Source organism: Rattus norvegicus, chromosome 11 (assembly GCF_021556685.1).
Source record: "Rattus norvegicus strain SHRSP/BbbUtx chromosome 11, alternate assembly SHRSP_T2T, whole genome shotgun sequence".
Classification (NCBI taxonomy): domain Eukaryota; kingdom Metazoa; phylum Chordata; class Mammalia; order Rodentia; family Muridae; genus Rattus; species Rattus norvegicus.
The window spans coordinates 98,676,783-98,695,570 of record NC_141544.1 but is presented as its reverse complement, the minus strand read 5'-3'; the positions used below and the strand labels follow the sequence as shown (position 1 = coordinate 98,695,570).

The following is an 18,788-nucleotide window of genomic DNA, read 5'->3' as shown; positions in this document are numbered from 1 at the left end:
TTTTTAGATATTGGATAATGTGTCACAAGCTGGTTGTGAACTCAATATGTAATCAAAGATGACCTTGAACTCCTCCAAATCATTCTGCTTTTGTCTCCTGAGTATTATAGGTGTGTTCCTGTATGCCTGTGCTTGTTATATGTTCCTCTGTGTTTGTTTTAGGACTGGGTCTCACTGTGAATCCCTGGCTTAGAAACTGTGGCTTCCTATTATCTCTGCTTCCCACATACCAAAATTACAGGTCTATAGCCCCATGACTGGTTGGTTTTGCAATACTTTCTTACCTTATGTCTTAATTAGGGTTTTACTGCTGTGAAAAGATACCATGACCAAGGCAACTCTTATAAGGACAACATTTAATTAGGGCTGGTTTATAGTTTCAGAAGTTCAGTCCATTATCTTAAAGGTGGAAATATGGCAGCATCCAGGCAGGCAATGTGCAAGAGAAGCTGAGAGTTCTTCATTTGAAGGCTGACTTCCAGGCAGCTAGGATGAGGGTGTTAAGTCCATGCCCACAGTGACATACCTACTCCAACAAGGCCATATCTACTCCAAAAGAGTCACACCCTCTAATAGTGCCACTCTCTAGGGTGAGCATATACAAACCATCACACCTATCATGTTTTCTCTGGGATTATCCTTTTCTGAACGTGAAGACAGCTGCCTCATTTCACACAGAATTACACAGCTACAACCAATCATGTATAGGTTGTGTGCTTGTTTCTGTAGTACTTTGGCACAGTTGAGCAGTTGTGGCAAACCAAATCTAAAATGTTTAGCACCTTATCCTTTGAGAATAATTTTGTTAATCTGTTTGGCCCTATGCATTGCTGCTGACACCTCTGAAATCTTGATTCTCAAACTCACAGTACCTGTCTTCAACACAGAGTAGGCCTTCTCCTTAAACCATGATAGCCACAACAGTCACAGGAGGGCTGCCTGCCGGGGTGGTAATGGAAATAATGTTTTCTCCAGAATGTAAGAAGGGAGTCATGGAAGAGTATCTACAATGTGTCTTCCATTAAAGAGAAAGTGGCTACTGTATCTGGACTTGATTCTGTGAGGTACAAATTGAACCTTTCTGGGACCTCTTGAATGAGACTAACAGAGGCAGTGATGCAAAAGCAAGGAGTTTATTCATTCTGACGTGTTGGGGCCTTCCCACTTCAAGGGGAGCAGACTCTAACAGGGAGAGTTAACCTTGCAAACAATTGGGGCAGATTTGCACAGTGGTAACTAGGCAGGGTACTATGTGCATTTGGTGGAGTGAAACAACTTCCAAATCCACTCAATTTACCATTCAGGACTTTTGGTTGGGAGTCACAGGTGATTTTGTTCAACAGTTTGGCTTGCAGCTGTTTCAGGAACTAAACTAGCTCTACTTCTACTTCTCCTGGAAGAGAGGGGTCTTTTTACTCAGAGGTTTGTGGTGGAATTTTCCCAGTAGCCTCATATTGACCCCAAGTCTGGCTCTTTCAATTCAAGCACCATGGGTACTTTCTTCCTTCTCAGTCAGGTGAGCAGTAACTATTAGCCCTTTCCCAACTATGATCTTGGACAGACAAGGCCAAGGAACAGGAGGCTGGCTCAGCAACATCACAATCATGGCAGAGGCTTGGGCCCACTTAAAGCATATGCTTGATCATTCCTACACTGAGGAGGCATGCTAACTAAAGTTAAAAAAAATAAAAATAAAAAAAGTTCAGCCTGGCATGGTGAGAGTGGCATGGACATGAACTTCAGTCCCAGAACTAAGGAGGCAGATGACAGGGGATATTGAGGTGCAGGCCAGCATGGGTTATAAAGTAAGCACCTTTATCAATTTAAACAAACAAAAAAGGAGAGAGACAGAAAGAGAAAAGAAATAGAGAATCTAAAACATATCTGTGTGGGCAATGGCCACAGAATTCCTAATACTGGGTTAACTGTTAAAAGGGAGGTTTGGCGGGGAGGGGTAAATGCATGTTACTGAAGTCTTCACAACATGTATGATCCAGAGGGTAACAGCCCATCCATACTGAGGTGTGGACTCACCAGGCAACCATACTGGTACCCGTACCTACCAACACTGTGAAAGGTGGGCCTTCTGGGAACTTTTTACATTCTGGAAAGCACATTGGCTTGTTTATAAGAAGACTCATATATATTTTCTTAGACTCCAAATAAGATTTAAAAAGACAAAAATCACTGTTATGTGTCCAAGTTTGACTGTAGCAAAACCATATACAGCAGAAAGGTGGACTCCACATAGAATCCACTCTAAATCTAAGTCTTTTAATAGTATCAAAAAACAGCAGCTACAGATGTTCAGCTTCTCAGAAGGGTTTAAGGAAATGAAGAGATGGACACCATCTGCCTTGAGGAGTGTGTGTCAAGTGCAATCTCTGTTCTAGCCTATGGGCTGCTTCGGGAGTTACTTTTTCCAGGTCCTCCCACCTTGGGCAGCCTAGTAGCACTGGGCTGGCGTGGCATCCTCTGGATGGGTCTTTCACGGCTTCCACGTTCTGCCACTATAGTCACATTACCGAGAATGGGGCCACCTCGGTTTCTTCCTGAAAAGATATAGAACCCAATAATGAGGACTAGGGCAGACTTCAGCTGCAGCACACTTACCATTCTGTTTCCCAGGAAATATGCCCACCTTTCTGCTGTATACAACCCGTTTCAGCTGCAGATATAGGATTCGTAATCTTGGTTGTTAACTTGACTACATCTGGGATCAACTAAAACCTAAGATGCTGGCACATTGGTAAGAGAGTTGATGTGGGAGCACCAGCACTAACTCTGTGCCACACCTGTTGGCGGCCCACAAGAAAGGACAGGGAAGAAGGAAGCTTTTGCTTTTTGCCTGTTTGTTCTCATTTTCCCTGACTCATCTGTCTTGCTGCTGAAGCATTTCTTTGCTGGTGTTAGAATCCCCTTTTTTGGAATTCCAACGTAAACTCAAGACTCTGTAGAAACCCCTGGGGACTCTAACAGCAGGTTGGGAATGCTGACACTGAATCTTGTAAACTGAAAAACTACTTGACTCTTGGACTTTCTGTTGGACTGTATCTCTGACTGCAGCTTGTAAGCCACTCCGATGAATCCCTTTTGAGTATACATATTTATATATGTATGCATGTATGTATAATTTTAATACATGTTTTCATTTTATCAGTTTAGTTCCTTTAAACAACCCTGACTAATGAAGACTATCACACCAGAAGTGGCCCTAGAGAAATGGAACTTTAAGAATGAACTTTTTAAGTATCTGGCACAGGTTTACCTCTTCCTTCATAAAAGGGAAAACAAAAATATTCATAGGAGGCGATATGGAGACAAAGTTTGGAGCAGAGACTGAAGGAATGGCCATTCTAAGCCTGCCCCATCTGGGTATACAGCCCATATATATTCAGCCACCAAAACTAGTTAATATTGATGAAGCCAAGAAGTGCATGCTGACAGGAGACTGATATAGCTGTCTCCTGAGAGGTTCATCCAGAGCATGTCAAATACAGACGTGAATGCTAGCAGCAAACCACTGAACTAAGAATGGGATCCCTGTTGGAGGAATTGTAGAAAGGATTGAAAGAGCTGGAGGGGCTTGCAACCCCATAAGAACAACAATGCCAACCAACCAGAGCTCCCAGGGACTAAACCACTACCCAAAAAGTACACATGGACAGACCCATGACTCCAGCTGCATATGTAGCAGAGGATGGCCTTGTTGGGCACCAGTGGGAGGAGAAGCCCTTGGTCCTGCCAAGGCTGGACCCCCCCCAGTGCAGGGGAATATCAGAAATGTTGGAGGGGAGGTAGTCGGAGAGGGGAAACACCCTTATAGAAAAAGGGGAGGGGGATGGCATAAGGGGCTCATGGCCAGGAAACCAGGAAATGGAATAACATTTGAAATGTAAATAAAAAATATCCAATTCAAAAAAAAAAGAAGAATATCTGGTCTAACCCTGGTAATCTTAAGTGAGTTGCATAGGCACAATGCCTATCTAAGAGTAACAAAATTAGTTTTAAATTTTGGATCAATATATAAAGATCTATGTTAATGAAAACCTTAAATCTGTATCAATATTTAATTTTGTACCAATGTAAGAAAATAGAACTTCAAATCTGCATCAAAATATGAAGATGTCTGTCAATGTAAAAAAAAATCAGAGGGAAGGAAGGTAGCATGCATGAAAGACATTTTATATGAGGAACTTGAGCATTTGTAGTTTTTGGTGTTTGTAGGGGAGGGGTAGTCTTAAGATGAGTTCCTACAGCTATCAGTGGACAGCTTGATTATTATCTCATTATATGTCCATTTATATTCATGAGATGTTGTATTCATTTTCATAGTAGTCCTTCAAAATCCAGCCTTGACCATAGCTGCCCCATTATGGCTCATTTACTGAACAGTCCAGCTTATGAAAGATGTCTGGCTTCTACACTCAAAATTTTACCTTGTGCTTTCTGGAGGGAGAGCTTTTCAAATGGTCAAGTTTCCCTAATTCTAAATAGGGAAGCACTGAACTGAACCCATTTTCCTCCGCATGAAAGAAGACCACTGTGGTCAGTGACTGCAGGACTGTTTCCTTTTTCTCTGCTAGACATGAGTGATTCACTAAAGGCCACCTGGACAGCCAGGGTCCAGCTGCAGAGAGTCCTGCTGCATCAAGATATACAGACTCTAGGAGCTGAAGAGAATCTAACTCATGGCCTGGAGCACAGCCAATCTAGTTCCTCCAGGGGAGCTATGGCAAACGCCAATGGTCACAAACCTGACATTACCGGCCATCACATCCCTCCAACTGGAACAACTCTGACCACTCCTGCTACATTCCCCATCTCATACTTGGTCATTGATAGGGTAGCTTAAAGGTATGAGGGTACGGATGCTAAGACACACAGAAGTCAGATATCTCTATGCCTCACCTGGTAACCTATGAGCTAATGAAGGACCCTAGGGGCTTTCACCAGCCTTACACCCACACACCTCAGGTCAAGGCTAGGCCAAGTTCCATTCTCCTCCCACAGGAACATTCTTGAGTAGAAAATTCTCAGAATGTACTGACTGATGCTTGCTAGCCAATAATAGACTTAAAGGTTAATATGCTTAGCCAATAAGTTTGAACTATAACCTTACTGAGGTAACCTGTGCCCCTAAAAAGTACAAAAACTGCTTGTAGTAGCCATTCTGGGTTGCCTTCTCATCACTCACCTTCAGGGACTGACTGAAGGTTGACCCTGACACGCTGGAAAATAAACCTCTTGCTTTTGCATCAATCTGCATCTCAGTGTCTGACTCGGGAGTGTCTTGAAGTACACTGACCAAGAGTCAGGGTCTTACACTACAGGCTCAGCCCCACCTGTGCTCCACTCTCCTTCACTCCTTCCACAGCAGCCAGTATTCCTAAGCTTCCTAGTTTACAACATCCCTCAGAACTTTCTAGGACTAAACCTTCCAGAGCTAACAACTCTGTAGTTCTTGTCCTCAACAGGTATTTTTTATTTCATTCTGTAGTCCATCCCCAATCCTCCTCAGCCTTCTCAACCTAGAGGAGGCACTTAGGACAGAGCTCAGCAACATGGGGAGCATATGGAAGAGGAACAACAACTGGATAAGCCCTGGGAACCCACGTACCCTAATAACTGGACCCATATCTTACCATATGTGCCAATACATGAATGATATCTCAGGCCACAAATTAGGCAGGAGAGAAAACACAGGTTACAAGTACATGTGGGTGACCTGAAAATGTGTTGTCAAGGAGGTTGGGGGGAGGCATCTGTTCCCTATGCCATACTTGCAATCAGCCAAGGGGCAGTGTTGAAGAGGCTGAGGTCATGTTCCCTACGGCATACCATGATACCTCATGTTTGTCCCTGACCTACATCCTCTGCCTGAGTAGGGATTTTTAAATTGTGCAAGTGTCGGGGTGTTGGTCTTATCCTGGAGCACCAGCCCAAATGCATATTCTAAAAATACTATTGTCTTTGATAGACTGAGCAAGAAAACGTGTCCTGATTCTGAGCTGCACGGCTGGTATTGTAGCTCAAAGCTGTCCTGGCCTTGTGGGACAATGGCAATTTCCAGTGGAAGTATGCACATCAACACCAAACCTAGAGATCAGACAATCAAATGCCTGTGAAAAGAGAAGACAGGCAGCAAGAGAACCAGAGTGAACAGACGGGGGAGGGAGACAGGTGCTTGGGATCAGGGCCGTCAGACCTGGAGAGGCTGCAGGCTTGAGAAAAAGGTTACCCTTGTTTCTCCTCCTAGCAGAGGAAGGAGACTGTTTGAGGCCAGAGAGACACAAATTGATCAGAAAGAGGGTGTTCAGTGCATATGTGTGGGTCCCCAGGCCTGTCAGCTTCCCTTCAGTGGGCCAGGCTGCTCATTTTACCCCACTTGTATTCCTTCTGGGTTGTTCCTGACAGGGAACCACCACTGGATCTCCTTCTACTCTTCTAGGAGTACAAGCTGTATTTCAGAGGGTTCCAACAGCCAAAGAGAACAGATGCAAACAGATAGGATGGGTAGGTTGGAAGATAAGAGATCCCTCTGTTACACACTCTGGTTACCATCATCTGCTTATACCTGGTCCCAGTCACGACCACAAGAGCAGGGGAACCCTTCACACCTGAGCACTGGGCTAATCTTTCTGTCAGACCCATGTTCCATGGCAGTCAGATGGCTACAGTCCTGTAACCCAAAAATTGGGTTGTGTGCTGGCCTGGCCTGAGATGTGGGAGCTAGACCTGGGCCTGGGAAGGGTAAGTAAGGAGTTGCTTGCTCTGTTCTCTGAGCACATCCCTGACCCTGTTTGTGATTGTCAGGCAAATGAAGACCAAAGCCATGTTTATTCCAGTACCTGTAGAATGTGGCATGATGAAAAAGTGGTAAGGAATCAGACAGATGGACCCTAGCCTGCTTGGACCAGTCTTTGGTCTAACAGTACAATCCCAAACGCGGAGTCAACTAAGGTTCCTGGAAGGAGGCCTATAGACAGGCTAAGAAGTTATATGACAAGCCATCCTGGAGTTCTCTGCTCCTCCCCAACCCTGGGCACCCTCTTGGCAGAAGTACCCAGCCCACCTCTAACCTCGGGTCTCTGATGTGGACGTGGACAGAGACATGGACACCGAGTCCTGGGGATCGCTTGCCAGCCGCTGTCCAGCACACATGGACTTCAGCATCTGGAAGACGGCGAGGGGAGCCACGTTCAGATTCAGCAAGTCCACTAGAATCCTGGGGAAACAAATGCAGTGCTTAGTGAACATTGCAAGCCATAGGGCAGACATGATCCAAGAGTCGCGCCACCGTTTTGAAACTCCTTATAGAGACCCGGATATTTTGGAGTAGCAGATGTAGAGAGTATCAGCTCAAAGTCCCTCGCCTTCTCACTTGAACACATCGGGGTCTATGGCGGCGCCTGCAGCCTGCGATAGCTCATACAGCTCCATCTCCTCGGCCCCCAGCACCTTCTTCCGCCGAAGCGCCAGCTTCTGCAGCGTTGCTGCCTCCAATCCTGTGGATACCGCGAGTCCAGCACCACCACCACCAGCTGCCCCCGCCATTCGTGTAGCCTGAAAAGGGATCAGTGTTGGGCACAGCCCACCCTGGTGACTCCACAGCACCTGCTACTGGCCACCCGTTTCCTTGCAGGGTCTCTGCAAGCCAACAGCTCCAGCACGGAGGCAAGAGTCCCAAGAGGTCTTTACATAGTCGATTGCTTACTTATTCTGAACGTATAATGTACACTGGGCACTGTGTTAGGCATGGAGTGGGGTGATGGAAAGCTGACGGCTGCCTGACCATCAGACTTAGACCTCTGGCTTAGGTAGCAGCCCCTAGAATAATGCCTGGTATGTACTGGGTACTAAATGTCTGTTGCATGACCGGTATTCACGATTGCGTGTTATTACCAGCTTTGTTGACGGTCCCTAGACAGCCTTTACTTTTAGAGCAACACGCACTCCTTCCCGAACCCTCACCCGAACCCTCACCCGACCCCTACCCCCACCCCCACCCTCACCCTCACCCCTACCCTCACCCCGGAAATACTTATACTAGGAGTAAAGAGCAGCGGACGACGTCTCTGCGCACGCGCCTTTGTGGCCAACCGCTTCTGCCGCAAAACTTGGTTGGCTTTTGCTTTTGCAGGCGCCTTTCCCGAGTGGTTGAGCCGCTTTTCCACTGGGCAGGCGGTGTGGCTTGATGACGCGCAGCTCGATGACGCTATTTCCGTGTTCTGAGTCCAGATAGCGGCGTTTATTTTTTTTTTCAGAGCTGGGGACCGAAAGCGGCGTTTATTTCTGAAGATAGGCAGGCATGCGAAACGACGGGAGGTGAATTCAACATGTCAGCTTGGCCGGTGTGTTGAGAACCGCAAATGTTTGACTGGTCACCGTGAATCAAGTGTCACTGCCATCCGGATAGAGTAGACCTGGGGAGCCAGTCCAAAAGTGCACACACAGAGTGAAAGGGGACCAGGAGGGGCATTTAACATTTATGCAGGGGAACTCTTGGAGATATTTTGTCTCCTGATGCTCTGTCCATTTTACTTTACTGGTCTTTTGCATATGTGTGTGTGTGTGTGTGTGTGTGTGTGTGTGTGTGTGTGTGTGTGTGTGTGTGTGTCCCTGCTTGTGAATGTTTGTTTGTTTTCAGTTTGATTGATTTGTTTTATTCTGGTTTGATTTATTTATTTTTATGTGTCTGTTTGCTAGAGGGAGGGAGGGAGAGAGAGAGAGAGCGAGCGAGCATATAGCTGAGAAGGTGGGGAAGTGGAGAAGTGGGAGGAGATGAGTGAGAGAAACCATGATCAGATTATAGAGTACTTTTAAAATATTTTCAATATAAAAATATATGGGATGATTAGTCTTCATTCTTAAGAGGAAAAGTAGCCATTACTGGGAAGGGAGAATTTACAGCATCTAGACAGTACTCATCCTTCCTCCTTTATTTCTTATACTGAACACAGCTTCCCTGGTTCTGCTGGTCTTCATACTTGGACCTTTGGCCAGTCACCAAGGTCCAGACCTCAGAACTAACCACCATTGACACGACTTTCCATGTTAAATGGCGCCTCTGTCACAGTGAGGAAGGATCATGATGACAGGAAGCTACTGGCGACTGTGACGAGTCAGTGGGCTGTGGGGAATGAGTTTGGCTCCAGGAGCTGACATCGCAGGACGTATGTGCATCTAGTCTGGCACCTGATTCCCGTGGTGGGACATCCAGGGGCTCGTTTGCAGGATTCCAGAACATTTCCTCAGGTTTTTGCAGAGCTGTGGCCGTGATGTAAATATAGGCCCTCCCTGCCTCTTTAGTTTCTCATGGGGTTGGTAGCTCACAAGCGGATGGTTGATGGCTCCAGAATCCAGCTTCTATTGCTCAAAGTGCTCAAGAGTACAAACAGGAGGCAAATCCAAGTGTGACACAGCATTCTCTTCCTACCCAAACAGCTGTTATCCATGAGATCAGCTCTGCCTGTTAAGTATGTAACACCTCAGGTCCATGGATGGCCAGTATTCATTCACAGAAGGAAGCTCAAGGTAGGGTCATTGGACCCTCACGTGAGTCACTCCACCATTTGCATACAATTCTGTCCCAATTACACATGGTCTCAACTCTAAGAAAGGCCAGAGGGCTAGACTGCATAGACTTAGAGACCTTAGTTGAGAGCTCTTGTACTAATCACACGTAAAAATTCAAACATTTATGCATACACAAAACATGCTCATATAAAATGCCTCTCTTTCTCTCTCTCTCTCTTTCTCTCTCTCTCTCTCTCTCTCTCTCTCTCACACACACACACACACACACACACACACACACACCTCTTTTATACCTCTGAATACATCCTCAGAGAAACGTGGTCCTACACTTAAAGTCGTGTACCCCATACCATACTCCTATAGAAACACAAACACACATCAAGACATGCAAACATACTATTCCACTCACCCACACTCATGCTCACAGCCTTACACAAGCTCACAGTATCACTTTCTTAAAAGCTTTGGCATGAAAACTATCCCTAATTGTAACCTGATTAATAATCTAAACCATAGCCCTAATACTAACCTAAACCTGAACATTAAACTGAACCTTATCCTTAAACAACCTGGGGCCTGAAAACAGCACTAAGCCTAATCCTAACACTAGCCTAGCCCTAATACTGTTCCTAACTCTGACCCAAGCCTTAACCCTAAACTTCATCAATAGAGTCTCCATCTGTCCCATGGAAAGTTCTCTTCATGAGGATAAGGACTACACTTACCTGAGGCTGTAAGAGTAACTGTTTAGATGTTGTTGGGGACCATGCTAGGTCAGTTGAATGATGGTTAATATGCATGACCTCACTAGCTCTGGATAGTTGCCTAGGTTTCCAGTACCAGGAATAGATTCCTCTTGTTAAGTAAGTCCAGCTAGAAAGCTGTTGGTCCCTGCCAAGGCATGCATGCCGCAACTGCCCTCTTGGGATTGTTGTGCATCTTGGTCATTGTTGTGGTTTGTAGGCATCATAGCTGGCTACCACTATTGGTTACTTCTCTCCTCAGGAAGCTTGCTTGGTGCTTTCTGGTACCAGGAAACCTAATCTTCAGGAGAAGAGACATCCAGATCAGTTCCAGCTCAGGGAACTCTGGGCCCTGTGTCTGAAGTGCATGGTGTCTTCGGCAATGGGGAGTTATCTCCTGCTTCTGCAGAGCAACCTAATTCAATCATTATAGCTTGTAATGTTTTAGGAATTTCTTGGACAGCCCTGACCAATAGCTCAAAAGAAGGTTTTTCATACCTGATTATTGGAAGTTTTTGTTAGGTGGTCTTTGGCTCTTAGAGGGAGCACTGTCAGTACAGATGGGAAAATTTCATTTAAGTTATATTTGTGTACTTTCATACAGATTATATGTACTTTAGGTTTTTAAAAGATTAATCCATTATAGTATAATTTCTTGTACCTTTCAGGCATACTTATCGTTGTGTTACCCCTACTTCCCTAAAGTACCCCCCTTTTTTATTTTCCATATCAGATAATGTGTACCCTGCTATTACCCTCTCTGCTTCTCCTTACTCTCCCTATTCTGACAGTGGTCTCTCCTTACTTTCTGCAGTTACTCAAGACTGTTCTCAACATTATCTTCCAAGCTCCTACAGAAGCTCTGACCATCCCAATAGTTCTTCTAGCTCAAAGATCCAAAGTCCTTTCACAGTTCTCCCAAAAACATGGTCAAGTTGTCAGAGGAATACCCCATTCCTGGTATCAGTTTGTCTTAGTCAGGGTTTCTATTCCGGCACAAACATCATGACCAAGAGGCAAGTTGGGGAGGAAAGAGTTTATTCAGCTTACACTTCCACATTGCTGTTCATCACCAAAGGAAGTCAGGACTGGAACTGAAGCAAGTCAGGAAGCAGGAGCTGATGCAGTGGCCATGGAGGGATGTTACTTACTGGCTTGCTTCCCCTGGCCTGCTCAGCTTGCTTTCTTATAGAACCCAAGATCACTAGCTCAGGGACAGCACCACCCACAATGGGCTGGGTCCTCCCACCTTGGTCACTCGTTGAAAAAATGCCTTACAGCTGGGTCTCATGAAGGCATTTCCACAACTGAGGCTACTTTTTCTGTGATAACTCCAACTTGTGTCAAGTAGACACACAAAACTAGCCAGTACACCTATATTCAACAAAACTGGAAAATCTGGAGGAAATGGATAATTTTCTAGACAGAGTCCAGGTACCAAAGTTAAATCAGGATCAGATAAACCAAACAGTCCCATAACTCCGAAAGAAATAGAAGCAGTTATTAAAAGTCTCCCAACCGAAAAAAACACAAGACCAGACTGGTTTAGTGCAGAATTCTGTCTGATGTTCATAGAAGACCTCATACTAATACTATCCAAAATAATCCACAAAATAGAAACAGAAGAAACACTATCCAATTCCTTCTATGAAGCCACAATTAACGCTTATACCTTAACCAAACAAAGAGAACTTCAGATCAATTTTCCTTATGAATATTGACACAAAAATACTTGATAAAATTCTCACAAATCAAATCCAAAAACACATCAAAACAATCATCCATCATGATCAAGTAGGCTTCATTCCAAGGATGCAGGGATGGTTCAATGTACGGGAATCCATCGATGTAATCCACTATATAAACGAACTCAAAGAAAAAAAAAACACATGAACATCTCTTTAGATGCTGAGAAAGCATTTGACAAAATCCAACACCTCTTCATGATAAAGTCTTGTAAAGATCAGGAATTCAAGGCCCATACCTAAGCATAGTAAAAGCAATGTTCAGCAAACCAGTAACCAACATAAAACTAAATGGAGAGAAACTTGAAGCAATCCCACTAAAATCAGGGACTAGAAAAGGCACTCTTTCCCTACTTATTCAATATAGTTCTTGAAGTCCTAGCCAGAGCAATTAGACAACAAAAGGAGTTGAAAAGGATACAAATTGGAACGGAAGATGTCAAAATATCACTATTTGCAGATGATATGATAGTATACTTAAGTGACCCGGAAAGTTCCACCACAGAACTGCTAAGCCTGGTGAACTTCAGGAAAGTGGCTGGATATAAAATTAACTCAATCAGTAGCCTTCCTCTACACAAATGATAAACAGGCTGAGAAAGAAATTAGATAAATGACACCCTTCACAATAATCACAAATAATATAAAATACCTCAGTGTGACTCTATCCAAGCAAGTGAAATATCTGTATGACTAGAACTTCAAGTCTTGAAGAAAGAAATTGAAGATTTCAGAAGATGGAAAGATCTCCCATGCTCATGAATTGGCAGGATTAATATAGTAAAAAGGACCATCTTGCCAAAAACAAACTACAGATTCAATGCAATCCCCTCAAAATTCCAACTTAATTTTCATGGAGTTGGAAAGAGCAATTTGCAAATTGATTTGGAATAACAAAAACCCCAGGATAGCAAAAACTATTCTCAACAATAAAAGAACTTCTAGGGGAATCACCATCCCTGACCTCAAGCTGTATTACAGAGCAAAAGTGATAAAAAAAAAACTGTATGGTACTGATACAGAGACAGGCAGGCAGATAAATGGAATAGAACTGAAGATCCAGAAATGAACCCTATTGTCACTTGTTCTTTGACAAAGGAACTAAAACCATCTGGTGGAAAACAGATAGCATTTCCAATAAATCATGCTGATTCAACTGGAGGTCAGCATGTAGAAGAATGCACATCAACCCATTCTTATCACTCTGTGCCAACCTAAATTCCAAGTGGATCAAAGACCTCCACATAACACCGCATACACTCAAACTAATAGAAGAAAAAGTGGGGAAGAGACTTGGACCCATGTCCTCTGGGGTAATTTTCTGAACAAAACACCAATGACTTATGCTCTAAGATAAAAATATCAACAAATGGGACCTCATAAAATTGCAAAGCTTCTGTAAGGCAAAGGACATTGTCATTAGGACAAAATGGAAACCAACAGATTGGGAAAAGGTTTTTACCAATCCTACATCTGATAGAGGGCTAATATCCAATATATACAAAGAACTCAAGACATTAGACTCCAGAGAATCAAATAACCTTATTAGAAATGGGGTGCAGAGCTAAACAAAGAATTCTCAGCTGAGGAATATTGAATGGTTGAGACTTACATAAAGAAATGTTCAGCATCCTTAGTCCTCTGGGAAATGCAAATTAAAACAATCCTGAGATTCCACCTCACACCAATCAGAATGACTAAGATTAAAAAAACTCAGATGACGACAGATACTGGCGTGGATGTGGAGAAAAAGGAACACTCCTCCATTGTTTGTGGGATTGCAAGCTGGTACAATCACTCTGTAAATCAGTCTGGAGCGTCCTCAGAAAATTGGACATTGAACTGCCTGAGGATCCAGCTATACCTCTCTTGGGCATATACCCAAAAGATGCCCCAACATATAAAAAAGACACGTGCTCCACTATGTTCATTGCAGCCTTATTTATAATAGCCAGAAGCTGGAAAGAACCCAGATGCACAACAGAGGAATAGATACAGAAAATGTGGTACATTTACACAATGGTGTACTACTCAGTTATCAAAAACAATGACTTCATGAAATTCATAGGCAAATGGATAGAACTAGAAAATATCACCCTAAGTGAGGTAACCCATTCACAGAAAAACACACATGGTATGCACTCACTGTTATGTGGATATTAGTCCAAAAGCTCAAATTACCTAAGATACAATCACAGACCACATGAAGCTCAAAAAGAAGGACAATCAAAGTGTGGATGCTTCAGTCCTTCTTAAAAAGGGGAACACAAATATTCATATGGGGAGATATGGAGACAAAGTTTGGAGCAGAGACTGAAGGAATGACCATTCAGAGCCTGCCCCACCTGGGGAATCCAGCATATATATATATATATATATATATATATATATATATATATATATATATATATACACATACATGCATATACATATACATATACATATATGTATACCACCAAACCTAGACAATATTGCTGATTGTGATGTCAAAAAGTGCATACTGACTGGAGCCTGCTATAGCTGTCTCCTGAGAGGTTCTGCTAGAGCATGACAAATACAGAGGCAAATGCTTTCAGCTAGCCATTGAACTGAGAATGGGGTCCCCATTGGAGGAGTTAGAGAAAGGATTGGAGGAGCTGAAGGGGTTCACAACCCCACAAGAATCTCAATACCAACCAACCAGAGCTCTCAGCGACTAATCCATTACCCAAAGAGTACACATGGACAGACCCATGATCCAGCTGCATATGTAGCAGTGGGTGGCTTTTTTGGGCACCGAAGTGGGAAGATTCCCTTGGTCCTGTCATGGCTGGACTCCCCAGTGTAGGGGAATGTCATGGCAGGGAGGAGGGACGGAGGTGTTGTTGGAAGGGGTAACACCCTTACAGAAGAAGGGGGGAGGGGATTAGATAGGGGGTTTTGTGACAGGAAACTGGGAAAGGGGATAACATTTGAAATATAAATTTTACAAAAATCCAAACAAAAGAAAGAAAATATTATTCCTAAAGACATTTTGCGATCTCATATACCAGTATCTTGCTTAGTCATCAGAAGCTTCCTCCTGCAGTGAATGGGAACATTAAAGAAACACCCAGCCAAAAGCTGTGCAGAAAATGAGAAACCTTGAACACTCAGGCTAAAATGGGATGTTTCTACCACATATCTCTCCTCAGCACTTAACTAACTCTGCAGAAGAGGAGGCAGGAAGAATGTAAGAGGACACTGGGAAACAATGTTTTTGTAAACACAGCAGAACCAATGCACATATGAACTTACAGAGACCTTGGTGTCATGTAAAAGGCCTGCATGGTTAAAGACAGATGTACTCTTAGGGCTGAGAGGGGAAGAGAACACAATCCCCCCATCCCTGACCAAGAACTTATTTTCACTTGATAACTGCTCACAAATGAAAAGTTGGTTCTTTCCAATGGAGTCCCAGTGAGTACACAACTACTGATAAGGACAGATCCCAAGTCCAGGAGTAGAAAACACAAATGAACTCAATGGCAGACTTGGAGGTTCTTTGACTCATAGTGCTTTCTCAGGGCATCATTTTCACTATGTTCATTTATTTTTATCTAACAGGTCCTTTACATGTGGTGTGTGTGTGTGTGTGTGTGTGTGTGTGTGTGTGTGTGTGTGTTGTTGTTGTTGTTGCTGCTGTTGCTGTTGTTGTTGTTGTTGCAGGATATTTGATCACAGTGTGAAACTCTAAATTGTGATGTTTCCTGGAAAAACCTGTTTCTAGTTGTGGGGTTCAGCGTTAGCTCACAGCTTTTAATACCTTTGGACGGAATACAGACATGCCCTTAGTACACACTTTTAAAGGTAAAGTTAATTGGTAGTAGAAAGCACTCATGTTTGAAAGTAAGATCTAAATTGACTGGCAGAAAAAGTGACAAACCAGAGAAAGATTTGACAGAATAGGATATGTCTAACTCTCATAAGAAGAGAAAGGAAAGTGAAGCTACTTGATAGGCAGGATAGAAAGAAAGAAAGAAAGAAAGAAAGAAAGAAAGAAAGAAAGAAAGAAAGAAAGAAAGAAAGAAAGAGAGAGAGAGAGAGGGAGGGGGGAGGGAGAGAGGAAGGGAAAGAAAGAAAGAGAGAGAGAAAGAGAGGAAGGAAGGAAGGGAAAGAAAAAGAAAAAAGAAAGAAAGGAAGGAAGGAAGGAAGAAAGAAAGGAAGAAAGAAAGAAAGAAAGAAAGAAAGAAAGAAAGAAAGAAAGAAAGAAAGGAAGGAAGGAAGAAAGGCAGTTTTACTGGCAGAGTTATAAAGAGACAGTTGCAGAGAACAAATTAGGCACAAGGTGAAGACAATGAGACAGAACCAGAAGATTAGAAAATCTTGTCTAAGTTAGTTTGATGCTTAGCAGAGCAATTCAGTCAGAGGCTGAGAGAGAACTCAGGTTGAATCAGTCAGCTTGAAGAGACATTTGAGCTAGAACCAGCCAGCTACAGTTCAGAAAGAACAAAAAAGGTGAGCTTGTTCATCAACAAGTCTCAGAGGCTTAAGTCATTCTAGGCCTAGATTGGATTGTAGAGAGTCTAGAAGCTTCCAGGATTCCATGTAGGTTGGCAGACAGAGGCAGGAAGCTTCAGAGACAGTTATTACGGAAGAGTGAGTTACTTTTGAAAAAAATATTTTTTTATATCCCAAATAGTGTTCCCCTCCTCTTCCCCACCCCTAGAGTTCTTCACCCTCTCCCCCTCCCCTTTGCCTCTAAGAGGGTTCTCCTTCCTTCATCCGTGGTCATCAAGTCTCCCAGAGACTAAGGCACCAACCAAAGAGCATACATGGGCTGGTCCGAAGTCCCTGGCACATATGTAAAAATTACTTTTACATTGGGTTCTCTAGTTTTGCATTTTCATGGGATTGCTGTGTACAAGTGCGCGCGCGCGTGTGTGTGTGTGTGTGTGTGTGTGTGTGTGTGTGTGTGTGTGTGTACCTATACATTTTTCTTGTTCTTTTTCTTTGGTTCTCTTTCTTCTGTCTGTTTTGGTTTGTTTTTATTTTATCTTACTTTAATATTCTTAGATGCCTGTTTGTACTGTAATGAGAGAGAAATAAAGAGTATGGATTTGGGTGGGTAGGGAAATGGTGAGGATCTGGAAGGAACTACAGAGAGAAAACAATACTCAGAAAATACTGTGTGAAAAAGATCAATTTTCAGGTAGAAAACAATCACTCTTTCCTTTGAATGTTTTCTCAAGGATCTTAAAGGTTGATTATGGAATTGTTTGCAGACTTTCTTGCCATGACACATGAATGACAGCTGCACCTTCTATCTAGAAGTTACATTTGACTTCTTTTTCATTTGTAACCCTTCTTCCTAACCCTAGTTTTGGTCCAAAGTTTGCTTAGGGCAGATCAAGCAGGAAGTTTGCCCCAATTCAGGATTCAACTGTGATGTTGTATTTCCTGTGTCCTAACTGGAATGTGTTATATTGTCCAGTTTTTCATTCTTTCCGAAGAGAGGACACCTGAGACTTCTTATTTCATCATGGCTGTAAGGAATGGTACTGTTCCCTCTACAGTTCTCTCATACTGAGTCTTCGCCTCTCATCAGTACTAAAAATTCACAAAATTTCTTCAACATTGTGTTGAGATGTAGTTTCTCACTTGACAGAAACAAAGCAAATCTAACCCAGCACTTCGTGATGCTTTCTCTGGCTAAATTACTATTAAGCTTTGGTTCTGAGAGAAACAAGCAACAAGAAAAGGGCAACGTGAGCCTCAAAATCCGTGTTATAAGAATTCCAATTTAATTCTTATTTTTTCAGAAGTTTATTGACATCATAAAATGTTTAATTAGCTATTCTTCAGCAGTGACTTACACGTTTTTATTAGGAGCAAGTCAGTGGTGTAATTTTCCTTATGAAAGCTGATCCAAAATTACTATGAGTAAAAACTATACCTGCCTCATTTTCTAGATTATTCCTACTCTTTGCCTGAGTAGCAATATAACCTCCCACCACAGTTGCCAGCTGGAAGGAGAACCACAAATCCTCCACCTACCTTTTCCTATATCCTAGAAGGCAAAAGGAAACAGAAATGGGTAAGATATATTTACATCCTTTCCAGAACTGAAGAATTAAAAATTCTTCTTTGTTCTAAAAAAAAAACAGCAAATCAATGTGTGTGTGAGTAATATTAAAGAAAACCTACTTTTAGAAAAGCTATAACATGCAGAACTGAGATGTATGGAATGTCACTTTAAGAGTCATTTAAGTACTAGGTGAGCTGCATTTCTGTTCTTTACTTGGACCATAAAAAATGATAATATCTCAATTTTTTTTCTCACTAATGTCAGCTAAAGAAACAAAGTCATGGCCTCTTCCTTTAGAAGTCACTTCTGTATCTGCTCCACCTGCATTTGTCATTCCAGTGAGGTTAAAAGGTACAAAGAAGTCTGCTCCTGATCAGGATACTAACACCTGAGCTCCACAGACAAACAACTAATTGGTCACACTTACATGGTGTACAGCCTACATTTAGATCTTGGGTATTTCTCATGTTCCCAATATGTCTGTAATGTTCCCCTAAGAAGCCTATGGAATGAATCAGACTTCAAAATGGAGTAGGGAGATCCAGCTGTAAGAATAGTGGACTTCAGGGATTCCACAAAGATACTATGTTTGTTTCCTTCACAATGTCATCAGTATAGCTAACGGGTATATGTGACATTCCAAATGCCTCATGGGCAGGGACCATCTCAACCTGAAGTTGAAGGAGTGTCTACTATCTATCTGTAGCTTAGCTG

The 18,788-nt window shown here is 42.9% G+C and overlaps 1 protein-coding gene across 6 annotated transcripts; it reads right to left on the bottom strand.

Moving 5' to 3' along the window:
• Nucleotides 1-339: 339 nt before the first annotated feature.
• On the bottom strand, nucleotides 340-8,175 carry Mzt2 (mitotic spindle organizing protein 2). 6 transcript variants are annotated; one of them, XM_087575640.1, is made up of 4 exons: nucleotides 8,034-8,175; nucleotides 7,385-7,566; nucleotides 7,083-7,228; nucleotides 340-2,552 (listed from the first exon to the last, which is right to left on the bottom strand). In XM_087575640.1, exons 2-4 carry the CDS (start codon nucleotides 7,555-7,557, stop codon nucleotides 2,395-2,397), a joined length of 477 nt encoding a protein of 158 aa, XP_087431766.1. In that variant the 5' UTR covers nucleotides 7,558-7,566; nucleotides 8,034-8,175; the 3' UTR covers nucleotides 340-2,394.
• Nucleotides 8,176-18,788: the final 10,613 nt, after the last annotated feature.

Coding starts and splice junctions, on each gene's coding strand:
- Mzt2 (XM_087575640.1), bottom strand. CDS start 7,557: ATGGCGGGGGCAGCTGGTGGTGGTGGTGCTGGACTCGCGGTATCCACA. Junction 7,229..7,384: donor ATAGACCCCGATGTGTTCAA/GTGAGAAGGCGA, acceptor TTGTTTCCCCAG/GATTCTAGTGGACTTGCTGA. Junction 2,553..7,082: donor GTCCACATCAGAGACCCGAG/GTTAGAGGTGGG, acceptor ATATCTTTTCAG/GAAGAAACCGAGGTGGCCCC.